The sequence below is a fragment of the Mytilus galloprovincialis genome, chromosome 12 (genome assembly GCF_965363235.1).
Source record: "Mytilus galloprovincialis chromosome 12, xbMytGall1.hap1.1, whole genome shotgun sequence".
NCBI classification, from domain to species: domain Eukaryota; kingdom Metazoa; phylum Mollusca; class Bivalvia; order Mytilida; family Mytilidae; genus Mytilus; species Mytilus galloprovincialis.
Window position 1 is genome coordinate 71125476 of NC_134849.1, and position 27095 is coordinate 71152570.

General features: G+C 29.7%; 1 protein-coding gene across 21 annotated transcripts in view; it reads left to right on the plus strand.

Annotated features, from left to right (window-relative positions):
• The window catches only part of LOC143054714 (dual specificity tyrosine-phosphorylation-regulated kinase 4-like), a 114837-nt gene extending 88619 nt beyond the window's left edge, over nucleotides 1–26218 (plus strand). For 8 of the 21 annotated variants that reach the window (XM_076227733.1, XM_076227738.1, XM_076227743.1 and 5 more), the window contains 13 exons: nucleotides 1036–1170; nucleotides 1919–2156; nucleotides 2751–2914; nucleotides 5550–5686; nucleotides 8430–8570; nucleotides 9314–9452; nucleotides 10524–10605; nucleotides 10999–11232; nucleotides 11549–11678; nucleotides 12762–12958; nucleotides 13574–13693; nucleotides 15345–15425; nucleotides 19903–26218. In XM_076227733.1, the coding sequence (XP_076083848.1) occupies nucleotides 1036–1170; nucleotides 1919–2156; nucleotides 2751–2914; nucleotides 5550–5686; nucleotides 8430–8570; nucleotides 9314–9452; nucleotides 10524–10605; nucleotides 10999–11232; nucleotides 11549–11678; nucleotides 12762–12958; nucleotides 13574–13693; nucleotides 15345–15425; nucleotides 19903–20048 (1944 nt within the window). In that variant the 3' untranslated portion in view covers nucleotides 20049–26218. Of the gene's footprint in view, nucleotides 1–1035; nucleotides 1171–1918; nucleotides 2157–2750; nucleotides 2915–4251; nucleotides 4389–5549; nucleotides 5687–8429; nucleotides 8571–9313; nucleotides 9453–10523; nucleotides 10606–10998; nucleotides 11233–11548; nucleotides 11679–12761; nucleotides 12959–13573; nucleotides 13694–14156; nucleotides 14192–15344; nucleotides 15426–16432; nucleotides 16504–17228; nucleotides 17248–18077; nucleotides 18141–19902 lie in introns of those variants that run through there. The other 13 variants (XM_076227734.1, XM_076227736.1, XM_076227737.1 and 10 more) reach the window with 13 other exon arrangements.
• The last annotated feature ends 877 nt before the right edge of the window (nucleotides 26219–27095 follow it).

The following is a 27095-nucleotide window of genomic DNA, read 5'->3' on the forward strand; positions in this document are numbered from 1 at the left end:
AATACCTTACATATTAGCTTCAGCAAATCTACTGGAGTATGACGGTAATTTATATTTAAATTAGAAAATTTGAAATGATGAAAAGTAAAAAAAAGTAGAAATATAAGACAGATGAGTTAGAGGCTTATATTTCTAAAAGGAGTAAAAGGTGTGCATATTGCACTTTGTGAAAATACTCACAGTACAGAGATGTTTGAAGTCTTGTGAATCATTGACTTTTACAAGTATTTAGAAATGGAATAACAATTTCAACCTCAGGAAATGCATGAATCTGCGTTAATTGGTTTATTCAATGGCTTCTCTGAAGTGGCATAATTTATGTATGATGTACCATAGTTTACAACTTTACATGTATATGAACATAAATATTTCATAAACATTTATAATTTATACTTACTGTCACGGAGTGGGATGTACATTATATACAATAACCTTAAAATTTCAAAGTAAATAGAATCTAGATACCACAATATCATGTCAATAATGATATTTATCCTCTAGGGATACTAAAATTTCAATTTTTAAAATATGAAAATTGCCTTCCACTTTAGATAATTGAATTTTCAAGAGTGTAAATGGTATTCAAAATTAATAATTAGCAAGTGATAGAACATGTTTCATTAATGATTGAATGCAAAATTTAAGGATAACATGCAGAATAGGTTTGGTATGTTTGGTTAGTTGAACTGACTGGTCTGAATGAGAGAGGATAAGAAAAATGTCTATGCTGTAAATCTCAATATTTACTGTCCACTCTAGCTAAGACAACTTGGAAAAACAGTAAGTAAAAAAAAAAAATGTGTTGATGTATATCAGTTAAACTTTTTGGAATTTTGAGTCCTCAATGCTCTTCAACTTTGTACTTGTTTGGCTTTATAACTATTTTGAACTGAGCGTCACTGATGAGTCTTGTAGTAGACGAAACGCGTGTCTAGCATACTAAATTATAATCCTGGTACCTTTGATAACTTTTATACAACTTATTATATATATATATTTTATTGTATTTCAAATAATTTTTCTTTATATTTGCAGAGCCCCAGTCAAGGCCATAAAACACATCGATCACTTGGTGAGGGGCGATATCAATCACAGATAACAGTCAACAAACAGCAACCAGTGTCACATACACATAATAAACAACACAAAAATACAGTCCATACAACAGAGGTAAGGGGAGATAACTCTTATTGTAGAATTATTTACTAAGATTGGCCTTATTTCAATGAAGAATTATATATGCTGATTAATAATTTTGTGTCAGCTTGTCTGTCTGTCTGTTTGTAGCACATATCTTTCACATTTTGACCTTTTTAATTTTTTAACATTTATTCAATCTTATATGATCAGGTTGAAGATGATTTTGTTGCTGCTTTGAATGCACATGAATTCTCTTGCTCTTTGAAACATTTGGGTGAAGTTTAGTGTGTTTTTATTCAAGGGGACTTCAAATATACTCAAGTTAATTGAAATTTAAAATCAGCCAGATACAATTAGTCATCAGATTTAGAAATGCATTGAACAAACAGGAATTTTACTGGGAGTGTCAAATACCTCAATTTATCCAGGTGTTTAATACAAGAGTTTGACACAACATTAGGTTCAACTGTATTTATATATATAAATATATCTTCAATATATCTTATAATATAGGGTTATTGCATGAATATTGGGGAATAATGTCCCCAGTAGAATTTTCTATTGCATGAGCTTGTGAGTGCAATATTTGTTTTCCTAGGGACAATATTACCAAATGTTCATGGAATAACCCTTTTATTGTATAGCAGTATAATATAAGATTTTGTCATTGATGATGTCATGAATTTTGAAGATTTATTGCATGCCAACTTTTGGTTACTTTCTTTGGGAAATATTATATTGCTATCCAATAATATTCTTTTCTATCTCTTTTTTACAGAGTGGCAAATTAGTTGCTACTGTTGCCCCAACAACGACCTTACCTCATCTTGGTCAGTCACATGACCAGAAACACTCCCACCATCGCCAGCATCATGAAGACAATACACTACCTCAACTCAATAAACAACAAACTTCAGATTCAAACATCACAAGACAGAACTCATTTTCCACAACTGGTACCCCTGACAGAGCGAAACGGGACCAGTATGGGAACAAGTTGCCAATGACCCCTCAAGGTCAGTTTGATAAAGATTAGAGTACAGACTATATTCAGAAATTGGTGAAATATTTGAACATTTTTTATGGATAAATTCAAATCATTGTTTATTTAAAATTACTCTTGAGACTTATTTTGATAGTCTTTCAAGGAAAATTTTGTATAGATATTTTTACCATTTTTTTCAGAGAACATTGAGTTGATATACTTTAATGATGATGATTTCCCCATCATTGGTAACCTGCTAAGTAAAAACCTAATGTAATTGTAAAGCAGGTCCAATTTGAGTCCCAATTGCTTGTTATTTTTTGTTGTTTTAGAAGACACCTACTATGGAATCATTTATTTTTTCGTGGGTACCAATTTTCGTGCATTAATGAAAACTTGCATGTTTGTGGATATTTAAATTTGTTGTTTTGGCAATTTCTGCATACATTCCTTTAGAAAATCTGTATTTCGTTGAACATTTAAATTTGTGGTTCCCCTGTCCCATCGAAATCCACGAAAATTGGTATCCAACGAATATTAATGAACCCACAGTATGCTAGTAAATTAGTTGATACAGGTATGGTTTATGATATAAATGATTTATCATTATTTTTCTAATTGACAGAGGCCTTAAAGCTATACAGGGGTAAATTGTCTGCATTTGAACAAACAGAAATTTTAGATTATCCAGAGATATGGTTCCTTGGATTAGAAGCCAAGAAGATAGAGGGTGTTCCGGGTGGTGCTCAAAATAATGGCTATGATGACGAGAGTGGGTCATATATCAAGGTGGGTGACATTTGGTGTTGGAACATTCTCGCCTTGTGGCTACAAAATTTATTAGATTATAGTACTAAGGCTCAGAAATCAACCAATCAAAATACTGGATTTGGTGTTTCCAGTTCAAGTTTTGCACTCCAAAGTACTGAGTTAAATTTTATGTTACTTTCTATTGAAGTTGTAAGTTATGAAAACATTGATCATTTGGGAAAAATGACAGACTTTGTACTGACACATAAAAATCAGTTGCTCTTGATTCACTTATTATACCCCAGCTTTGAAAACCCCCGCTTTAAAAAAAGGGGGGTATACTGTTTTACCTCTATCTGTCCATCCATCCATCCATCCCTTAGTCCATCCGTCCCATGAATATTTTTGTCACTTTTTCTCAGGAACTACTTGACAAGGATTTCTGAAATTTGGTTTCAGGGTTTATATAAGTCAGTTATACTGTGTGATGCCTTTTCAGATTCATCACTCAACAACTTCCTGTTAACGGATCACTGGTATCATTTTACACATAATAGCCAAGTTGAAAATTTTCGTCACATTTTTCTCAGAAACTACTTGACAAGGAATTCTGAAATTTAATTTCAGCGTTATATAAGTCAGTTATACCATGGGATGCCTTTTCAGATTCATCACTCGACAACTTCCTGTTAACTGCAATATTTATTTTTTTTTGGGGGGGGGTGTATCATCAGTGAGCAGTAGCTCACAGTTGTTTTACTTGTTTTTGTGGGTACCAATTTTTGTGGATTAAGGAAAATTTACATGTTCTTGGATATTTGATTTCGTGGTTTTGCGGAAGTTTGCATTCAAGCCTATAAGAAATTTGTCATTCGTTGACCATTTAATTTAGTGGTTCACCTATACCCAGAGATTCCACAAAAGTTGGTATCCAACGAATAATAATGAATCCACAGTAACATATTTTTTAGTGTATCAAAGCCTTCTATTAGTGTATTACATTTTGTAATTGAGCATTCTTAAGTTTCATTCATATTCAATAGATATATTATCTATCGGGTTTAAGATTGACATTTATGGGTGATCTTTCACAGGGTATTGCACAGTTTGATTTAAGAAAAGAAAAAAAATCACCGAAAATTTAATGCTACAACTATAAAATGTTTTATGCTATGAAAACGATAGTCTGTATCAAAGAGATACTTCTATTTCACAGTACTGTTAGAACATTTTGTTGACTACCATACTTTACACCTTTAAGTGTATATAACATGCATGAAACTAGAAATATATATCGCCATGCTTAAGATTGAATATATGATAAAAAAACAAGGGTGTCCAATGTTTATAGTTGTCAATATGATTATTTGAAACAGATCCTTGGTGACCATATAGGATATAGATATGAACTAGTCGAAGTTATAGGTAAAGGGTCATTTGGTCAGGTGGTTCGAGCAATTGACCATAAACGACGTATGGATGTTGCAATAAAAATCATTAGAAATAAAAAGAGGTACATTTTTGAAATTTTGCTTGGCTGAGTAGATAGATAGTTAGATGCATCTTGGAAAGACAAATTTAAGAAAAACAAATGCCTCATAGGAAACAAATTTTGAATACCGGGATTGGTATTTTTGAGTAAAACTTACACCAAAAAAACAAACTTTTGATGAATTAATATGAAAAGATATCACTTGCAAGAAGATTTAGTTTACACTTCAAGTTGTTCAAGACATGTGGGTAATTTCAGTGTGACTAAGGATTTTTTTGAAAGATCCTCTAATCTTAAAATGAAAAAAATTCTTAAATTTGTCTAAGACTCTGTACTCAGCTTGCCAAGCACATGTAGCATCAGTTTTGCTTTGAAATTCATCACTATTTTACCAGACCATCATAGCTTTAGATAATTCTACCAGGATAATATAGCTTGAATTGTCAAGTTATCTCCCTTGTTTTTAGTAGAGTTATCTACCTTGAATCATGTGGTCTGATGAAGTTATTTATTTTGCACATGTTTGAATTTGAACTGTTTAGATCCTATATAGTGTGTGTATCTGTAGGTAGTAAACCTAGCCTTGCATGGTTGTAAATTTGTAAGAAGTAGATTTTAGGATATTTTTCTTTAAATTGTTGTTGAAATTAATTTTTCAAAAGCCTATTTAAATTTCATTTTAAGTGAATGGCTTTAAATGCATATTTGACAAAGATTAAATTCTTCATGGAAAAAGTTAAGTTGGAAGGAAATTTTTTGGTATGTTTGTTATTTATGCCACATAGTGACTCAAAACATTATCAGAATTTAAAAAAAGGGGGGGAGGGTATTTAAGTCTAGATACATTTAGTGGCAAAATTGGTTAAATTAGATTTGACTTAATTTTTTAAGCTAGTTTTAGGGCCAGACAATTTCAATTTTTCAGAAGTGAAGAGTAAATTGACAGGATAGAGAAACAAAAATGATTTTTTAACTCTCCCATGAATAGAAAAAACTTTTAACTTTGTGCATGATTTTTTTTCCAGTTCAAAATTTTTTATTTTTTTTATTTAAGAATTAAGATATGAAAGCCAGGTGTCATTCTTACCAATCCATACATGTATATATTGTATAACTGCTTTAGTACAACCATAACTAGGCTAGCCATACTAACAACGCTTTCTCTATATCTATGCACTATAGGTTATGCATGATCACATGGTTTACCGGTATGAGATTTTAGAAGTGCTTGGGAAAGGGTCGTTTGGTCAAGTAGTCAAGTGTTACGACCATAAAACTGACCAGATGGTAGCTGTTAAAATTATACGGAACAAAAAGAGGTAATATACACGTGTGGAATATAGGATGTAATTTGAGTTGCAGTTATCTTCCTTGGTGACCATTTTGGACGTCAAACTACTTAATTTTTCTTCATCTGGTTCAAATTTTTTGAAATTTTTATATTTTAGTCAAAGGGTCAAAGTTAAAGTTTTGTCAAAATTTTATGAAAATGTATTGAGCGAAATTAATTTTAGTCAAGGTGTTTGGTACAACTGTCACGGAATACAAGTTCCTTCATAATATAAGTTCCAAAAGGATGAAATATTCTGGAATATTATTTCCACAGGAACAAATATTACAGTATATGTTCCTAACGGAATAAATGGTATAGAATATTTGTTCCAAATGGAATAGGTATTATGACAATGTTTATAACAAAGTTTCCAGTGGAACAAAAGGAGCTTGTTCAGGAGCATTTATTCTACAATCTAGATTTCAGTAACACAAGATGAGTTCACTTCAAATTATGAAGGAATTTCTGCATACAGACCTCCAAAATGATGACCCAAGGGAAAATAATCCAATCAAATTATGTAAATTGAAATCTATCTTTTAATCTTTGCCAACTTCATCACAGTTGTTAAGTATATAGTTGTGAGTTATCTGTCAGTTTTAATTTATAAATTCAGAATATAACAAGTTAGACAGTTAGAAAGTGCAATTTGCAGTTTCAGACTCTTAAATTATATATTGGACCATTTAAAAGGTCAAATGTGGTGATTTTCTCTTAACGAAAAACTTATTTTTAAAATGTTTTATTTTGAAGAAGAAAAAAATGTTAATTCCTGTTGATATCATAGTTAGGCTGTTAGCTCTGATCTAGAAATATACGTTTTTCAAGGAAGGCATGTTATATTCCACCCTGCATGCATAAACATGTTATTCCTATAGTTATATATCAGGTTACCTTTCAAAGATAATGTCCAACTGTTTTTTTTTTTTGTTTTTTTTTTTTTCATTTAGTACTTTTATTTTTAAAGAGAAAGAAAAAGAAAAAACAATATACATTTTCATCATACTTTTAGGAAGAAATCTTTAATCAAAGTTTCAATACAGTACTTACCTGAGTACTAGATTTTTGGTCTTAAAAATGGATTAATCCAAATTATATTACTTAACATGCTTTTGAAGAAGAAAAAAATGTTAATTCCTGTTGATATCATAGTTAGGCTGTTAGCTCTGATCTAGAAATATACGTTTTTTAAGGAAGGCATGTTATATTCCACCCTGCATGCATAAACATGTTATTCCTATAGTTATATATCAGGTTACCTTTCAAAGATAATGTCCAACTGTTTTTTTTTTTTGTTTTTTTTTTTTCATTTAGTACTTTTATTTTTAAAGAGAAAGAAAAAGAAAAAACAATATACATTTTCATCATACTTTTAGGAAGAAATCTTTAATCAAGGTTTCAATACAGTACTTACCTGAGTACTAGATTTTTGGTCTTAAAAATGGATTAATCCAAATTATATTACTTAACGTGCTTATATATATGAACAGTCAAAATAACTTGCATTTCCTTAACTTAAGTTACTACTGTAAAAATTCTCAAATTTTTTGGTATATTTGTTATTGCAATATTTTAAAAATTGACAAGCATACAAGATAAAAAAATTATGGTACATGTAATTAAAACTAATTTATTAAAAGAAAATTCTTAAAATTGATAATGCTACAGGTATTTAATTAAAAACGAGGGACATTAATTTTTAGGGAGCAACCTTGTTCATTTTGGGAGAAATCCATTAGTGCCAAAAATGCGTCCTTTTGCGCAACAACTTTTTTTCTCCAATGCTACGTTTGCGCCACCTGCTTTAAAATTACATGGTATCATTTGCGCCAAAAATAAAACATACGATTGCGCCAATTACAAGAAAAATGAATTCCCTCTACCTTTATTCTGACTTAGAACCGGCAGTTTACACGGCAAATGTTTCCTTTTCTGAAACATATCTTCTTCTTACTGTTGCTGCTTGGGTATATTTCCCAAATTATTGTATTTAGTTAGTAGCTTGTAACTTCACTTTATTGTCCAAAAAATACAAAAATAGAAGTATGAGATGCATTAAACAGTTCAATGTAATTCTTGTGGAATGCTTCTGCTCCATTACTGATATGTCTTGCGGTAGATACATGTAGTTTCAGCCCATATGCATGGTGTCATCAACATATGTGACTAAATCATAATCAGCAAATGCATCTATGTTCTTCTCTTTTGGCATATCTTGTATTCAATATTCAGCAAAGCAATAAGTTTTCTTCTCCCTCTGTATATGGACTGTCTAATGCATTTTAAGTTATTTCTCTCCAGATGCTCATCTACATGGTGAAATATCTCCGAACATATGATACTTTTTAAGCCAAAAATAAGAATAAATATATATTTATGATAGATATGTGCATGATGTGTACAGGTAAATTGGTGCAAATGAACTCCGAATATTGGCGCAATTGATACATTTGGAAAACAAAATTTGGCGCAAATGATACCCCTGAAAAACAGTAATTGGTGCAAAGGGACTGCTGCCCTCATTTTTGCATTAATTAATGAAACAAATCACAAAATATTCAGAATTTATAATAATTTATTTTGATAATCATACAGAAAAGTTTCTTTTACAGTTCAAGATATGGGACTAATAAGGAATTCAATAAAAGAATTTGTTCTACCTTTATATTGCTGCATATAGTAAAAAAAGAAATTTAAGAAATTACTTTTCATTGCTATTGTTATTGTAGATTTCATCATCAAGCCTTAGTAGAAGTTAAAATATTAGATGCTCTGCGTAGGAAAGACAAAGACTCTCAATATAACATCATACATATGGGAGAATATTTCTACTTTAGAAATCATTTATGTATCACCTTCGAACTTATGGGGTAAGAATATGAAAATAATAATTGTTAATAATTGTTAATAAAATATTTATTGAAATAAAAAAAAAAAAAAAAAAAGTATATGAAAATAAGTTGATATGAAATGATGGCCAATAAGACAACTATCCATTAGATCAAAGGACAAAATAGTGAACAATTGAAGGTCACTGTATGACCTTCAATAATGAGAACACTATGACCTTCAACAATGGAAAGGCTTTACCATTATGTAAGCTATACATGGATTTGGTATGATAAAATGTGAATCAATTCAAGACAAGAATTATGCACAAACATGATCAATTGTTCCCATGCCTGTATTATACATGTAACCATCAAACAAATCAAGAATAATTTAGGTCATACATATTTCACTCTTTTCAAATTATGTCTCTTTATGAATAGAACATTTGTTGAATAATATTAATAAGTAGTGGGCATCTGTGTCCATTCTTCTTTTATTTTTGGATCTTTGGTGGAAATTTTCAGCTTTGAAATAACAAATATTGAGCAGGTTGGTTGTGGTCACTTGTCAAGGGAAAGAAAGAGAGAATATACCAATAAAAAAACATAAATAAAAAATAACAAACAGCATTTAGAACAAAATTTAAAAAAGAAAACAACAAAATTCCAAAAAACATCATTTGAACACTTAAAAAACCCTACACAAAAAATTGTCAATGAACTAATTCAGTCTAATTGCCAAGAATATATTTATTTAGAAATCTTATTATTTTTTATTTCAGTATGAATTTATATGAATTGATAAAGAAGAACAACTTCCAAGGATTTAGTATAGCTTTAATACGTAGATTTGCCTTCTCTCTACTACAATGTCTTAAGTTGTTACAACGAGACAAAATAATCCACTGTGATTTAAAACCAGTAAGTATGACATCAGTAAAACCATGGACCACTGGGGTCAAATCAGTAAAACCATGGACCACTGGGGTCAAGTCAGTAAAACCATGGACCACTGGGGTCAAATCAGTAAAACCATGGACCACTGGGGTCAAATCAGTAAAACCATGGACCACTGGGGTCAAATCAGTAAAACCATGGACCACTGGGGTCAAATCAGTAAAACCATGGGCCACTGGGGTCAAATCAGTGAAACCATGGACCACTGGGGTCAAATCAGTAAAACCATGGACCACTGGGGTCAAATCAGTGAAACCATGGACCACTGGGGTCAAATCAGTAAAACCATGGACCACTGAGGTCAAATCAGTAAAACCATGGACCACTGGGGTCAAATCAGTTAAACCATGGGCCAATGTGGTCAAGTCAGTAAAACCATGGGCCACTGTGGTCAAGTCAGTAAAACCATGGACCACTGGGGTCAAGTGGTCTAAGTATTATAACTACGGTAAATACACTGGTCTCTCAACTTATTTGATTGTCATTTTTCCAAACGAATGTCAAGGTTCTCTCTGAGCACCCTGGTTTCCTGTACCGATAACCTTAATGAGGGTCACTATACATTAGACTACATGACTGTAAATTAACTATATGTAAATATCTGTTTATGATTGTATTGGAATTTGTATGTGAGGGCCTCAGGGAAGATTAGTTTATTGTAACTAACTGAGTTTACCCTCTTAAAATAAAGAATTTATTATTATTATTATTACTAGCTATATATAGATAGCTAATAAAGTTGAATGTGGCTTTAAACACCATTACTCAATCAATCAGTAAAACGAAGTTAAGACAAAACAATTGATGTAGGAATGTATTTCTTTATGTATAAAATAGTTAGGTGAGATAAAAAAAATATTTGGTTTGACGAATTCAATAACTTTTGTTAGGGTTTTAGTCCAACATGTAGGTTTTTTTCTGTGAAATTTTGGAATAAAGATTTTATAAAGTCGTTGGATCTCATGGTTTTCTATTATGAATGTTCCATGAATAAGTGCAAGATTTTCTATTAAAAATATTTTCTTTATTTTTCAGGAAAATATATTATTACGACAAAGAGGTCAAAGTTCAATCAAAGTGATAGATTTTGGCTCTAGTTGCTATGAGCATCAACGTGGTAAGTATGTCTACTTGGACCAGTTTTATATCTTGTGGTTAATTAAGAATTGAATGGTCCTTTTTGTAACTTTGTATTGGTGTAAAAGAGTTGATAGAAGCATATTTTGTATGAACCACAAATTTTGCATATTCTAAAATTGTTACTGATAGCATGGGTAGTCATAGATGTTGCAATTTAAAGGGAAATGAAATATAACTTTTGGAATGCCTCAGCCAATCAAAAGTCATAATTCTTATGAAAAAGAAATGTGGAATGAACCTCAATAAGACAGCAACCCAGTATTAGAATAAATAAAAAAATGCATTTGTAAAACAAGTTATCTCCCTTAAAACAGATTTTCTTCGAGAACCTAAAAGAATGCTTTTAGTAATTTTGATTATTATTTTTCAGTATATACTTATATCCAGAGTCGATTCTACCGATCGCCAGAAGTGATCTTAGGTCTGCCTTACTCCATGCCTATAGATATGTGGAGTTTTGGTTGTATTTTAGCTGAGTTATACACAGGGTATCCTTTATTTCCTGGGGAAAATGAGGTTGAGCAGCTAGCTTGCATCATGGAAGTTATGGGACTACCTCCAAATAATGTATTAGAACAGGCAACCAGAAGGAGATTATTTTTTGGTAAGACTTACTTCTTTTTGATAAAAATGAAAGAGTAACCAGTGACTATTTTCATAAAAAATCTTTGATTAGAAGTTAGAATAGGTTATTCTGAAATATAAATGACTTGTGAGTATTTTGACTATAATTTTACTTTGTGAAAAGAGCCAAAGGAGATTATTTTTAATAAAAAGATTTTCTTCCGTAGGTTTATCTCCCTTTAATTGTCAGAAAATGCACTTTAGATATTTTTACTCTTAATTTTGAATTGCACGACTTACAAGCAAATGCAGTAAATAACCTTTAATTTGCTAAACATGTTTTTTTTCTGTAACAGATTCTAAGGGTAATCCTAGAAGTATTACAAACAGTAAAGGGAAGAAAAGACGAGTGGGATCTAAAGACTTACAGCAGGCTGTTAAAACTAGTGATGCTAACTTCTTAGATTTTATACGGAGATGCTTAGAGTAAGTAACTATATATATTAGTCAGACTTACAGCAGGCTGTTAAAACTAGTGATGCTAACTTCTTAGATTTTATACGGAGATGCTTAGAGTAGGTAACTATATATATTAGTCAGACTTACAGCAGGCTGTTAAAACTAGTGATGCTAACTTCTTAGATTTTATACGGAGATGTTTAGAGTAAGTTACTATATATGTGAAACAAACAAAATATCCATCAAGTTTTCTGTTGTATTAGGACAAAAATTGGTATCTGAAGTCTTCTCGATAAATAAAGGCAACAGTAGGTTACTGAAGTTCACTAGTCATAAGTTGATTAAGCGAATAGCAAATGCATTGTTACCAACTAAAACTAAGGAATACTTAAGCTATTAGAGGAAAACAACAAAACAAAAGATACACTGATCTTCAACAAAAACAAACTACAACATGCATAGAAACAACCTATTTGATAACAACTGTCATATTCCTGACTTGGTTCAGGACATTTTTAAAAAAATGGAGGGTTAAACCTGGTTTTATGGCTAACCAAACCTCCCTCTTATATGGCAACATGTATAGCCACAGACCAGAAGCTATAATAATTGTTATGAAAATATTGTGTAGATTCTATTGGCCTGTAGTACAGATTGATTTTTATTTCTTTGTTTGTTTGTTTGTTTTTTTTTATTTGGAGTTCATTTTTTTGTAAATATCTATAATTCAGCTTTATTTGAAAAATATTGATGACCCTTATTCCAATTACAAAAATGGAAAATGCATGCAAAAATATGAATATATATAGAGATTCAGTACACATATTGAAAGTAAGCAGACTGATCATGAGATAACATTCCACAGAAGTTTAAGTATAGACCTTGGTTCAGGGAGATAACTCTTTTAATCAGTTATGCGTTTGTAAAAGTCAAGTTTTGTCAATGATTTTAAGCATTTACCTGAAACAGATTGGAAATAATCTATGTATCCTAGAAGCTTAGAACATATTTATGAAAATGGCTGACACAAACGTACTGATGATTTTAAGAGTTATTTCCCTTAACCTAGGTCTACCTCCTTAAGTATAGACATGTCTTTATACCTTGTAGATGGGACCCTAGTATTAGAATGACACCAGAAGAGGCCTTACAACATGAGTGGATAAAGGAAGGTTTAGTCCATCGACGTCCACGTGGAGAGTCCAATAGGGACAAAACTAAACCTAGTCATAGGCCATCTCCTGCTCAATCAGAATCTTCTGGACAACCAGATCCTTATAAAGTGCCAGCACAACCTCCGGTTAAAGGTCAGAATAATGGTCTTTTGACATTCTGTTTAAATCGCCAATTTTCTCTGTCCATAAAAAAGTTTTAGTTTTGAATTTATTGATAGATTTACTAATAATAGTAATTCAAGAATTGAAATATAGAAAATATTCAACAGATGACTGGACAACACATTAATTGGTGTACTTCATGAATGTTTATTATGTTAAATCTATGATTCAAATTTAGATTCAATTTCACCAAAACAATTTTAGTAATTGAACATATGTTGATCTAAACAATTCAAAATGGCAAGTCACTCCTTAGTTATGACAAAGTTTCTCCAAGTAAAAAGAAGATAATATGGCATTATACCGTATAGTGGGTTATTTTCGCGGGGTGTAAATTTTAACTTATTTTCGCGGATAGAGAAAATTGCCAAAATAAATTCTGCCAATTTAAAAGTGCTCATGCAAACGTTTTGGTAAAAGTTTTGAATCCGCCAAGATAAAAACCGCCAAAATATTTTGTATACCTTATTAAATGAAAAATCCCAAAATTTTACATCCGCGAAAATAACCAGCTTTACGGTTATATATTTTAAAGTCATGGAACTCTCATGCAAATTTATAAAAATCTGTTACCATACATTATAGATACCCAAAAGTCAGAAGAGTGGAGGGTAACTTTAAAGGATAGAAAGAGTGCCAAACGAGTGCCCCCGATCGGTGCATCAGCTGATACACAAAAACATGAAGAACAACTCAGTGCCAGAGGTATGTACACATTGTACCTAGACAGAACCTAGAAATTTAAACAAATATTTTAAGGTCCTTTAAAAAATTACATACTTGATACATAATGTAAACTCCTATTTATAGGACTCTTTCTTTCACCAAAACTCCCGTTAAAAAGTACCTAGACAGAACATAGAAATTTCTAACAAATATTTTGAAAGTGTACCATGGAACTGAAGATTTTTTTTACAGATTGCAACAATATTTTTTTTCTGCCCACCATCAGGCTATCAGCAGTCCACAGCTCACATTCAAACTGAACTTTAATGTGAAAAATAGTGAACATTAAGTATTATTCAGTTTACCAAGGTCCTCAATGTTCATTCCTTTAAACTATATAAAGATAAAACAAAAATATTATTATATCTTCAATTTTGATAAGCTATTTTTTTGTACACATAATTTTAAGTTTTGTTTTTTAAAAGCCAAGTTTGCATTGTAGCATTAAAAAATATATCCATTGTCAACATGTGAAAAGTGAGTTAGCTCAGGTCTGTTTATGTGACATAATTTGTCATAGAAATTTGGACAGTTTTGTTTTTACAATTGTGTTTGATGATACCATTGAAAGTCAATTTTTGGATTAAAGATCAACTGAATTGTTCTCTTTCTCAATGAGCCTCATTTTAAAATTGAACAATTTTCTGTTAATGTAAAAAAAAACATCTTTGGTCGTAATTCATTTTCATTTATTACATATTGCAAAATTGTTGAAAAGCAAATATTTTAATCATTTCACAAGAAATAAATGTGAGGTGTTCTCCTTTCGTAGAATATTTCCAAATAAGGCAGCTGCTGGGCCCAATTTTGTTTTAGTGCATAGTCTTGGAATTAGCCAGTTTGTATAGAATTTAGTTAGAAGTTTAAAATGTCAGGAGCAACTATAAATTAAATAGAATTGATGAAACTATGTCAACCAAATAGAAAAAAAATAGAAATTCATTCAATCTTACTTATAGAGAGAGCAGTGAAAAGTACATTCAGATATCTATGATTAGATTATAAACTTCCACTGGTATTTTTAAACACAGTGTAATTCCATTCATGTGTTTCTGAACAATTTAATTTTTCTGATATTGGAATAAAATGTGTTAAAATGCAAATATTTTCAATGACCAATGTGTAATGGTATTGATTTAAAAAAAAAAAAGTTTTTCCCTTAAAACATAAGAATGGAAAAGATAAATGTCCATATTTCATGCTGGTTTTAGACTGAGTGTAAATGAAACTGTGATTTAAGGTGTGGAGAAATTTTATGGCTAAGAATGAACTGAGTGTATTTTGGTTTTTTTAGCTGATTATGTGTGAAAAAAGTTGGGTGTTTATAAACATGAATAATGATGTTTAGTTTAATTGAAGATGATCAACACTTCATTTGCTCATGCCAAACTTTGTTCTGCAATTTCATTTTCATTGACTTTTTTTTAAGAGTTTTAAGTAATTTCATTTGTTAAGTAAAATTAAAACTATGTTGTCTTTTGATGATTGATAGAATAAGAATGATCCATCAAAAAATGCAAAACAAACCAAAAAAAAGTACTTTCAGTGCTTTGATCTTGATTAAAATAATTTACCAGTAAAATGAAAGATTTCAGAATGCATATTTTTTTTCTTCTATAAATTCCTGAAGTGAAAATAGGGCAATATTACCAAGCCCCATTAAACTGGCTTGTGTGGAAAAAATTATATTCTGGTAGTCGAAAGTACACAGGTAACAAAATTTTATAAATATATAGATTTTCTTAATTTAAAAAAAAATAAAGAAGTTAAAACCGCATGATTTTTTTTATCATCTACTATTTTAGGGAATGTTTTTGCTGATTTGGTTTTTAAAAAACTCATTTGTTCACAGTTTTCACACTAATATGGGAACAGCACTCAGCTTGCTTCCAAAATCGTGGGAAAATGAATTTGTCAGTGTACTCTTGTTTATGATAAGGAATAAAGACTTTTAATGGCATTTTTTTAGGTTTCAGTAGATAAGGAAAACATCCTAAAAAGGGAAACTTTTGTTAGGACTTTAATTTAGCTTTGCAAATTTCACAGTCAAGATTAAATCATAAAAAGTTCCTTTATGCAAATTTTATGCACAAGCAAAATCAGAAAATGGGCCAATAAAACAATACAAGATAAGTTTTTTGTCAAAGAAATTTGAAATCCATGAAAATAAATAGCATTACAGTAGTTTATAATGTTGACAGAATGGTAGGTTGGTTTTCATATCAACAGTGATGTCAATCAACCATTTCAGTATTTGAGGCATTCTGGGTAATATTTTCAAACGTTACTTTTATTTCATGCATAAAAAAAAAAAACCAGAATACTGATCCACCAATGGCATCAATGATTATAATTGGTAAGAAAAATTGATAGTTAGCCAATGGCAGAACAGAATTGTTTGGGTTTTTTTTGGTGCATCAAATTGAAAATTACCTATAATGCTTTAGATGCTGGCATTTTTTATTGGTTGAATGAATTGTTCTGACTCTCTTAAACGACATGAGCTAGTTAGTTACCATATTGAATTACTTAAGGGAGATAATCTAAAAAAATAAAATTTTCAGTTATAATGAAAAACGTACGACTCTTCAACAACTTTTACTTATAAGATATTTGATAAAAGAAAAGAGCTATTGTATTAGGATCTTCTTAACATTACTGATAGCATCTTATGCAATGTCATGTCAGAAAGTTTGTAGAGTATTTTTACTTTAATAGTAGTTAAAGACCACAAGCCTAAAGTACCGCTGAATTTGGGATTGTACTTTCAACAACATAAATCCTGATATGTAAGACATTTGTGTGGTGCCCTAGTGAGTTAGCACTGTAGATCAGAAACTAGTAATTCCTTGTTTTAGCTACTTCAGAACTACTGATACAGGCACTACCATTTCTCAAATGGAAGTATTTTGATGGCTGCTATAAGCATTTGGCTATTATATTTATTTACAAATATATGTTTTGTAGTGATTCGATTAAAGATTATCACAAACGATGGCAATTAATTGAAATATAAATATTATAGGATTTTTAAAAGATTATTTTTCTAGAAAGCACTCATTTTAATTGTTCAGTTTGGGAAAAGCACAAGAATTATAGTTAGATTTTTTTTTGGCATATGATATATTGATTTTTTTAAATTAGTTTTCCTATTATGACAATGATAAAATTTTGAGTTTTTTTAAGCAGGTGTGTAAAGTTTTTTAAACAGTTTTAACTACCTGAAAATTTGCTGAAGATAAAAAAAAAGATTTGCTTTTGTCATTATATATATATTTTTTTTTTTTTTTAAATAGATCTAAGGGCAATAACTCTATTTGAATTATCTTTTCTATGTAAAGTGATTGCTATGTAGTTCTGAAGTTTCTAAAAGTAACTAAATGAGTCACATTAATCCTATATGTTGAAAACCATTGTAGTTTAGACAGGCTAAAATTACTGATAGAAATTGTTTTGATAAAATAGATTATAGTAAACTAAAATTATAGACTAAAATTACTGATTTAAATTCCAGGAAACTGGTAGAATAACAGGTAGTCAATTTGATCAGAAGATTGGTTTTGGGGCACTCAAAATTCACTAATGGCTTTGAATTGATTTACACTAAGTTGTGGGAGTTTATTTTAGTTTTGGTCATACTCATTTTATACACTAAAAATATCTCTTCATTGAATCACAGTCAAATTTGTACTGCTTTTAAATAATACACTAAATGAGATGAGGACAAAATTCACCCTGGACAGGAGAAGTTGTAACTATGTTTTCATGATGCATTAAATAGTCTGGTTTAAAAATGTTGTAACTCATTTAGACAGGATTTTTATTTGTCTCTTGACATATTCAGGAGTGGTACAGGCATTTAATGCAAGTTCTGACTGTCTAAATGGAAAATGAATGGATTTACTTTGTAAACAAGCATCACCTCAAAAAGGTGTGTTCTATTTCTTCTTGATAAATGTGATAGCTATGATGTTTAGGGAAGAGAAAAGCTTAAGATTTGTTAACTTTCTTTAATCCTGACTACAGATTACTCATATAAGCTAGTATATGTCACTGGAGCACACATTTTGTTTTGGTCGATGCTCAATTTTTGAGTTGTCAGATTATATGTATACCCTAATGGATAGTAGTGGTGCATTATGTTTTCCAGTCTGTGAGCCTGTCTGTATATGATTAAAGATTTTGAAGAAGGTAAATTGTCATAAACTTGTGGCCACATCCTCTTGGAACAAAGTCAATGTGTTCATTATGTTGTGAACTTTTAAAAATGTTTGCAAAATTATGGTTCACATGGAAATGTGAAATGAGAGTGTCAATGTTTTGGGAATAATAATTATTAAAGTTTTCCAAATTTATATTTTAGTTCCAGTTGTTCAGTTCCGTCTGTCTTCAAATAATCCGGACACTAATGAAACTAAAACTATTGGTAATTTTTTGATTGTTTTCTGCCTTTTTCCTTCCTTTAAACCCTCAGTATGTTTATTGCCTGCTTTTAATAAACCTGACATTAATTGGAATCCACCTATTTCTCTTTAAATATACTTTTTAACTTTCTTTTTATCATTATTTTAAGTTCGTCAATATTCCAATTTATAATTTATAGGGTACTAATTGAATAAGAATAAGTTCTTATTAAACACGTTCTCTGAGACGATAAATATCTAATATGATCGTAGGATATATGCGTAGCTTAGTGCTGGGCCATGTTATGCTGCACTAATGATAAAAAAAATAATGATTGTGTGTTTGTTGTTTAATTGTCTGTCTGTCTGTTTGTGGTTTTATGTCACACTAATACAATTTAACACAATTCTTACATAATAACACTTGGAGGTAACTATTGATTTTGTTGATATCTATGAAATAAAAAAAAAATTATATGAGGTTTGAATTTAAGTACATTTGTTTTCTCTTGATTAGATTTGCAGTTTTATATGACAATAATTTATTGATGATTTATAGAATGTTTAAGATTTTCTATTAAGCAATTTTCTGCTATTGTTTATATACATTTGTCCATTAGGATATCCTTATAATACCAAGTAATTGACTCCTGGTACAATTCCGTTCTTTTTTATAATGAGCAAATCTTTCTCGGAAATTAATTAGAATTATTTGAAGATATTAAGTGAACTAAATATTTATGGTATGAAAATCACTGATACTGATTTGAAAAAGCTCTTTTGTTTTTGTGGCTCTGTGAACCAAAAGTTAGAAAGCCTGAAAAAAAACCACAATTACAGAACATTATTATATGCTAGAAAATACCATGATTTCCTATCTAAGAAAAACATTTCATTTCACATGTTAAAAATATATTATAATTTTACTTCTCTGACATTCATATTACAATAATTACATTAGATGTATGTTTCATTACAATACGTCATTCTGATTGGCTAATTAAGCAGTTGTATCACTCAATAAAACTTCTCATTCATGATGACACGAGGTCCCACAATAAAGTGCACAGGTAAATGAAATAAAAACTTGATAAAAGGCGTGTTTTCATGATCCTATAGGTAAAAATGTAATTATAAGTATTGAATGCTTTTTTTTGTAATTTTATAGGGTTGTAAAAGCGTTGACCATGCGCACATTTTAAGTATGAAGCGCTTCCGCGCTTCATACAAAATGTACTTCGGTCAACGCTTTTACACCCCAATAAATTTACAAAAAAGAGCATTCAATTCTTAAATATGTGAGGAAAAAACGCTGCACAAATAGTACAGTATTACTGTAATTATGTCCAACTTGGATCCTCTCTTTCATGGATACACAAACTAAGATAAAACAATCAGAATTTGCTGTGGAGATTGGTAAAATGAGAAATGCATTTAGATTATCATTATCTGCAAAAAGAAGTTTATTTACAGAAAATTATCTTGAATTTTGTCCATCCCAGTAATGAATGCAACCAGGAATTTTTGAATTTACTGTTTTGCAATTTTCCTTCAAAAAGAATGACAAAAAGTACAAACCACAAACTTTGAAATAATACTCCATGGTATATTTAAACATGGTGTTACACCCTGTATAGAAATACAATTACTGTAAAAATGTACAAATAATAAGAAAGCAGTGTAAGCGCCTTAATCACACAAATCAGTTTATTATTTGTTAATAGATATAGATATATATGTAACGACATTAGCATAGAACAAAGCTTTACCAAACTAATCATGCAGGTCCTCATTATTTTACAGCTCCAAGTGCAAAAACCTCCATCAAAAGTGGAAGGAAGGAAGAAAGTAATTTATCGGAGGACAAATTACATAAGCAGGAGACCAGTATTGAAGAAGGAAAATTCTTGCCACCAATCGGAAACAAATAATCACGATTGTGATTGGAACATAAATATGATAACTGTGCTTACTGTGTATATGATTATGATTGAGAGCTGTATTAACTTGATAACTGTGATGACTTTTGATATGGTTGTGATTGAAAAGGAACAAATATGATATTTATGATTTTTATGATTGTTATGATTGAAAAGAACAAACCTGATATTTATGATTTTTATGATTGTTATGATTATTATTTATGATAATTGTTATTACTTTAATTGTTATGGTTGAATTGTTATAGAACAGCAGGAATATGTTCAGAATTATAATTGATGGTAAAAGATATAAGTCTTAGTTTTAAAAGTATCTTTTTTTTCCATTTGTGAATGTTTACAGAGTTTTAATCAAATTGACAGTCCTCAGCTTCAAGAGAATTAAAAAATATCTGTAAAAGAATAATGAACCATGAAAAAAAAAGACCAAGAAAAAATCAAAATAGATTACATTCATGACATAACTTCAGTCATTAAAAGTCACTCAAAAAAATGGCTGATATAGCAGTGCAGACATTATTTTTTTTAGTTCAGAAAATTTATGTGACGATTCATTAATAAGCAAATTTGATGGAAATCAGATCACATTATTTTTAACTTCTATTTATTCCAATCTTGCATAAAATAAAAGATGATTCAGAATTGTTTACATTTTTAACACAGATTTTTTCGGTTATCATTGATAGATGCTGGTTAATGATTTTTTTAAATATCTGATAATTGTAACTGCTATAAAGTTAAATTTCTAGTCAAATTCAAGTTTCTCCATTTAATTATCAGGATTTCGATTGATTTTGATATTTTTGAAACAAGTTAAAATCCAACTTTCTCACCAAACTTCCATTGAATTCAGAGGACATTACAAAATTCTTGAATTCTTTTATCATCACTTATAAGGGTATGAATGTGTGAATGATAAATTGTTATTGTTATTTCGTCCCTCATATTTATTTTTTGATTTTTACAAAGTATATTTTAACAGTCATGTCGAATCCGTCCAGTTGAATTTTTTTCTATAGAAAAGGACATCATTTCTTTTTATATCTAATCCATTTTTAAAGGATATATTTAAACAGTCATGTTGAATCTGACCAGCTGAATTTTCCTATAGAATTTCTTTTTGATTTTAACTGTAGTGATTTTTTTGGGCTGTAGATCAATCCACAAGGAGAGTTAATTTTGTAGAGGTCATCGTCTATTTTGAAATTCCAATTCAACGATTCATATAGTGAGTAAATCTTAAATTATTTAGTACTTTTTGTTTTGATTTACTTCCAGAATGAAAATTCATTTCGATTAACTTTTGCATCAAGATTGTTGAAAATTGTGGTTTTTGTTTAGTTTTCAATAAATTTAGATTCACCCACGAAATTCCAATTTTAGTTGAAGGATGTCAAACATAACACCCAACTACAGTGTATATCTTGCTGTAAATATTTATCCCAACCAAAATGGTGCCTGGTGGACATACTGGTAGTTTATCCATTAAAAACTTGATAAACAAGACAAACGCGCCTATTAGAATATTAAAGTTTGTTGTATGAGATAAGTCATGGTTATGTATTTTTCTTTAAGTTTCGATAAGTTACGCTTATTATTATTTTTCGAGTTCTCAGTAACTTTGTAGATGCATATAGTATTTAAAGTTTCATACTTAACTCTAAATGATCAAATTTATGAAAAAGAAAGGCCATTTTTTGAAGAAAAATAGGCAAGCCAAATTTAGAAAAGAAAAATATACTATCAATATTTAAGGCCGACATTTTTTGATTGTTATCCTTTTATTTTTTTATTTTTTTGCATGCTTGCTTGCTTGTATCGTTTTATTTGATAAGGGATTTTAGAATAAATAAACCATATTCAACAATCTTGATGCTTTCTGAAGTATTTGAAAAGTAATATTTAATGTTTTGTACTCACATGCTTAATTCTGGATCATATGAAACTTGATCATTTGCCATTTCTAAAGAATAAAAAAAAATCTGTACAAATACATCACATAGATAAAAGATGACCTCAATTTATCAGGATTTTCACAGGCAAACATGGTTCTAAAAGGCAAAGAAAAATGAACCAAGTGAATATTATTCTTTCTTCTATAAATCTTTCATTCATTTATTTATTATTTTAAGTCTTCTAGTAGATTTTTGTTTTTATATCTCAATATTTTTATTTTATTTGTTTTAATGTGTTTTGTTTCATGTGTAATGAACTAGTCACTTTGATTTATTAAACAGACAATCAAATGTTGCTAAATTGTCTCCCCTTAGTAATCAAAATTATTGTCTCCCTTTAATAATCAAAATTATTGTCTCCTTTTAATAATCAAAATTATTGTCTCCTTTTAATAATCAAAATTATTGTCTACCTTTAATAATCAAATTTATAGCCTCCTTTTAAGAATCTAATTTACTGTCTCTTTTGTTAAACTTAGATATCTTGTCTTCATTTATTTAGTTGAATATATGGTACAATATAATCTGAGTAGGCATAAATGAGAAATATTCATTAAAAATTTTAATTTTGGTTTCAGATTGTATGTCACATGTATACAATCTTGCTATCGTAAAAAAAAAATGTCAAAATGAACTATTTTTAATAAAATACTAGAGAATAATTTCTTTATAATTAAGCAGGAACATTTTGCTGTAAAATTAGAAAATACACTAAAAATTTTAAGATATACAGACCATATTCTCTATACTAAAAGAAACTAAACCATACTTTGACAGTTTTTACTGAATTTTTTATTGTATATTAAATCATTTAGATCATATCATTTTAGAGTTTCTTTCTTCTTAAAAGTGGTAAAATTTGTGTAGCTAAAATGAAATTTCTCCAAAACTTAGTTTATTGAAATTAATATTGAACAATTTCATACTAACCACATTTATATTGGAAGTTTATGAATTATAAGTTAATTTATCTAAATTTACCGATACTCATGATATTAACATTTTCAAAAGAAAATCAGTGTCATGCTCAGTAAAATTTTGACTTTTGAGTAAAAAATAGTTTTAACTGAATGAAATCATCACAGAAACAAGAACTCATTTAAGATTCCAAATTTATCACAACAAATTGCCAGCAGGTTTTCTATTTTTGTGTATTGCTGTCAATTATAACATTTTTACACTCAAGTGTGGTTTATAGCACATTAATAACATAATTTCATTCAGCAGTTTGTCCAGATATGCTACATTGTAGAAAATTCATGCTTAATTTAATACCCATCATACCCTGTTGCAGTTAATTTCCTGTTATGCTCTGTTGAATAAAAAATTCCCATCATGCTCTATTGTAGTATATTTCCAATCATGCTCCATTGTAGCACAATTCCCATCATGCTCTATTGTAGCAGATTACCCATCATGTTCTATTATAGCAGATTTCCCCTCATGCTCCATTGTAGCAGATTACCCATAATGCCCTATTTTAGCAGATTTCCCATTATGCTCTATTATATCAGATTTCCCATCATGCTCTATTATAGCAGATTCCCACAATGCCTCATTGTAACACATTTCCCATCATGCTCTACAGAGCTGAGTAATCTTACCATTATCAGTATTTTAAATGTAAATAGGCTGAATGCATAATATTATAACTATGGCCATGATATAACTACTTATTTTATCAATATTATGTGATTGTTTTGGGCATTTATATTGCTTTTATTGCAAGTCTGTTTATGAAATGAATTTTAGAAATGGGAAGAATAGAAACAGAATATGTTACTTTTGATAAATCTGATTGTCCTGTTAAAATTTATTTACCAAATTTATAAAATACAATTTAGAAGTAAGCAAAATTATTTACAAAGGTGCATACCGTATAGCGGGTTATTTACTCAGGTGTAAAATTTCGCGATTTCATTAAAAGAGGTATACGAAATATTTTGGCGGATTCAAAACTTTTATCAATACCTTTGAATGAACAATTTTAATTTGGCAGAATTTATTTTGGCGATTTTGTTCTATCTGCGGAAAAAGCAAAAATTTACTCCCCGCTAAAATGACCCCCTATACGGTATATATATTATATTGATTTATTTTAAAATGCCTACAAAATTATTGTACTTGAATTGGGAATGGCTTCCCAGGGTAGATGAATTTTTAACTTCACCAATTTACCAATGTTCCTGTAGTAGTAATTAAGATTTAAATGGGCTGTTGTATTAACTTTTTAAGATACTGTTACCTATTGAAGTCAAACTTTCTGAGTAGTGTGTTATGCCAATAACAATCTTAAAAGTGTTATTTCCCCAAAATACACTGAAACCTGTGTAAGAAAACTGTTGGGACATTTAAAACTATCATCTGATTAGCCCGGGTGCAGCAGTTTGTTATATCCTGGTTGAAATGTCCATTTTAGGGTTTTATTTAAGACAGGTCTCGTATTATCGTTATTTCAAGAAATTTTGCAATGGAGAAATTTTAATTGTTTCTTAAAAAAAATGCAGCATTTATTTGTAAATGGCAATAAATATACAATGCAATATATGCAATAAATGTATAGAAAAGAAAATCCAGTTATTTTACCAAAATATTTTTTTTAATGAGAAATTTTCTGAAAAAAACTTCAAATTAATATTCTTTCCAAACATTTGTTTTTGGATAAAAAATATGTACATGTATATTTCTTTCAAAAATAGAAAATATTCTTCAAATTCTATATATATACAGAAGCTTAGAAAATAATTGAAAAAAATAAATAAAAATTCTTCATTATTATTTGCAGTTGAGATTTTTCTTTTAAATCTTTGTTGATTAATTTAACCTGATGTGACAATTTCCAACAAGAAGTGTTTTGAAATTTGAATTGAAAATAATTGTCTCCTTTTAAACTAAGATATTTTGGTTAAATGACTGATTAAGTAGATTAGGATAGAACAAGTTAGTTGTATAAGTAGGATAATCCCTACAGGCAAAGCCTGCATAGTTTTCAAAATATAGTTACACTGCATTTGAAAATGCCATTGAAATTTCATTATGTGATAATGGACAAGGAAGTTCAATTGTACTCTTAGAGGTGATGAACTGGAAACAGTTTAAATTTTCTCTGATCTTAATTGTATGAAGGTGTATCAAACAGTTGGTTTAAATGTAAACGGGAATCCACAGTTTGCATCCTGGGCAACTGAGGATATTGTAAACAGGAAATATTTGGAATAAACAAGTATCAATTTAAAAAAAAAAAAAAAAAAAAGGTGTATTAAAGATTCAAATTGGTATTTTTTTCCATGTTTAAATATTGCAATTAAAAACTTTTATAAGTGTTTAAAAAAAGGTGCAGCCTTTATCAAAAATGACAATAAATAAAATGCATTATCTATAATTTTTTATTAGACCCAACTGTTACAAGTATGTTGAATTTTATTCCGAAATCTTTAAATTTTCAATAGTGTTTTTAAATGCAGTGTATTTAGCCTTATTAGTCTTTAATTGAGAATTTGTTAAACAATGCAAAAAATGTTTCTAGTGCCTACCTCTATATAATCACTGCAATTAAATTTCAATTTGACAAAAAAATTATGAAAAATTTTGGTTTAGGTTGGGATTTTTTAAGAAGAAAAAAATGTATTCTGAGAATGGCCTCTCACTTAGATAAAATAAAATATAATAATTTAACTGTTTGCAAAATGCCATTCTCTTCACTTCAGTTACTAATCTAAATATTTAAGATTTAGAAAAACAATGCTTTGAACTCTTGTAAATGATTTTATTTCTAACCAGTGTTTTTTTTTTAAATTTGAATAAATGCATGAAATTTAAGTCCTAATAAAACAAGTGAATATAAAGCAAAACATCATATGCTATGCTTTCTTTCACAATAGACAAAAGATGTTAAATACAATTTTACTCCATACATATGCTTGCAGTTTGTTAAATACCCTGGAGGAAGATTTTGATATTTTTTAACTGGCTTTATTTCTGAGCAATTAGAAATTTAGGTTGATACAGAACTCAAAAAGGGTACATAATCCCATATTGAGAAAGATTGAATTTTAAATCAATTCATTTCATTGTTTCACAAGATAAAACTGTATTATTATATTGTTGTCTATTGTTTATTATATTTTATGATGCCGTCCATTTTTTTCATCAGAAATGCTATATTTTAAAGAAAAAATATGTAAAAAATAAAACAATGAATCAAAATGTGTGCTTCCTTGTTTATAGATGTGACAAAACTATTTCTGTGTCATATGACAGAATGGGTGTCCAGGAAACAACATACCTACTATACTCTTTTTATAATGCATTTCCACCAGTTTTGGTTTGTTACCCTAATTTTGTTTTTTCTCCATAGATTTACGAGTTTTGAACAGCGGTATACTACTGTTGCCTTTATTTATCTACTACCTATTACATGTTAATTATTCTGACATCATACTCATAAAAAAAGATGATGAGGTATGATTGCCAATGAAGCAACTCTCCACAAGAGACCAAAATGACACAGAAATTAACAACTATAGGCCACTATACGGCCTTCTTTTAAACTGAGTTTTACTGTGTATTGCTGTGTGTTTGTTTGTTCTACATTGACTAGAGGTATAGGATAGGATTTGGATATCATAAAACCTCTGACTTTTTTAGCCATGTATGATTTTTAATTTTAGTTTCTTGTATATTATTCGGAGTTTAAAAGTGGTGTTAAACACCACCAATCAATCTGTTTAATAGTTACAATGGAAATAGATCATAAAGCATAGATAGGTATACAATATATAGTTAACATAGACACCTGGATTATAATTTAGTACGCCAGACGTGCGTTTCGTCTACATGGGACTCATCGGTGATGCTCACATCAAAATAGTTCTAAAGCAAAACAAGAACAAAGTTGAAGAGCATTGAGGGCCAAACATTCCAACAAAGTTGTATCAAATACGGCTAAGGTAATCTATTCCTGGGATATGAAATCCTTAGTTTTTCGAAAAATTCAAAGTTTTGTACAGGAAAATTATAAAAAAAGATCATACAACTGATATTCATGTCAACACCGAAGTGCTGACTACTGGGCTGGTGATAC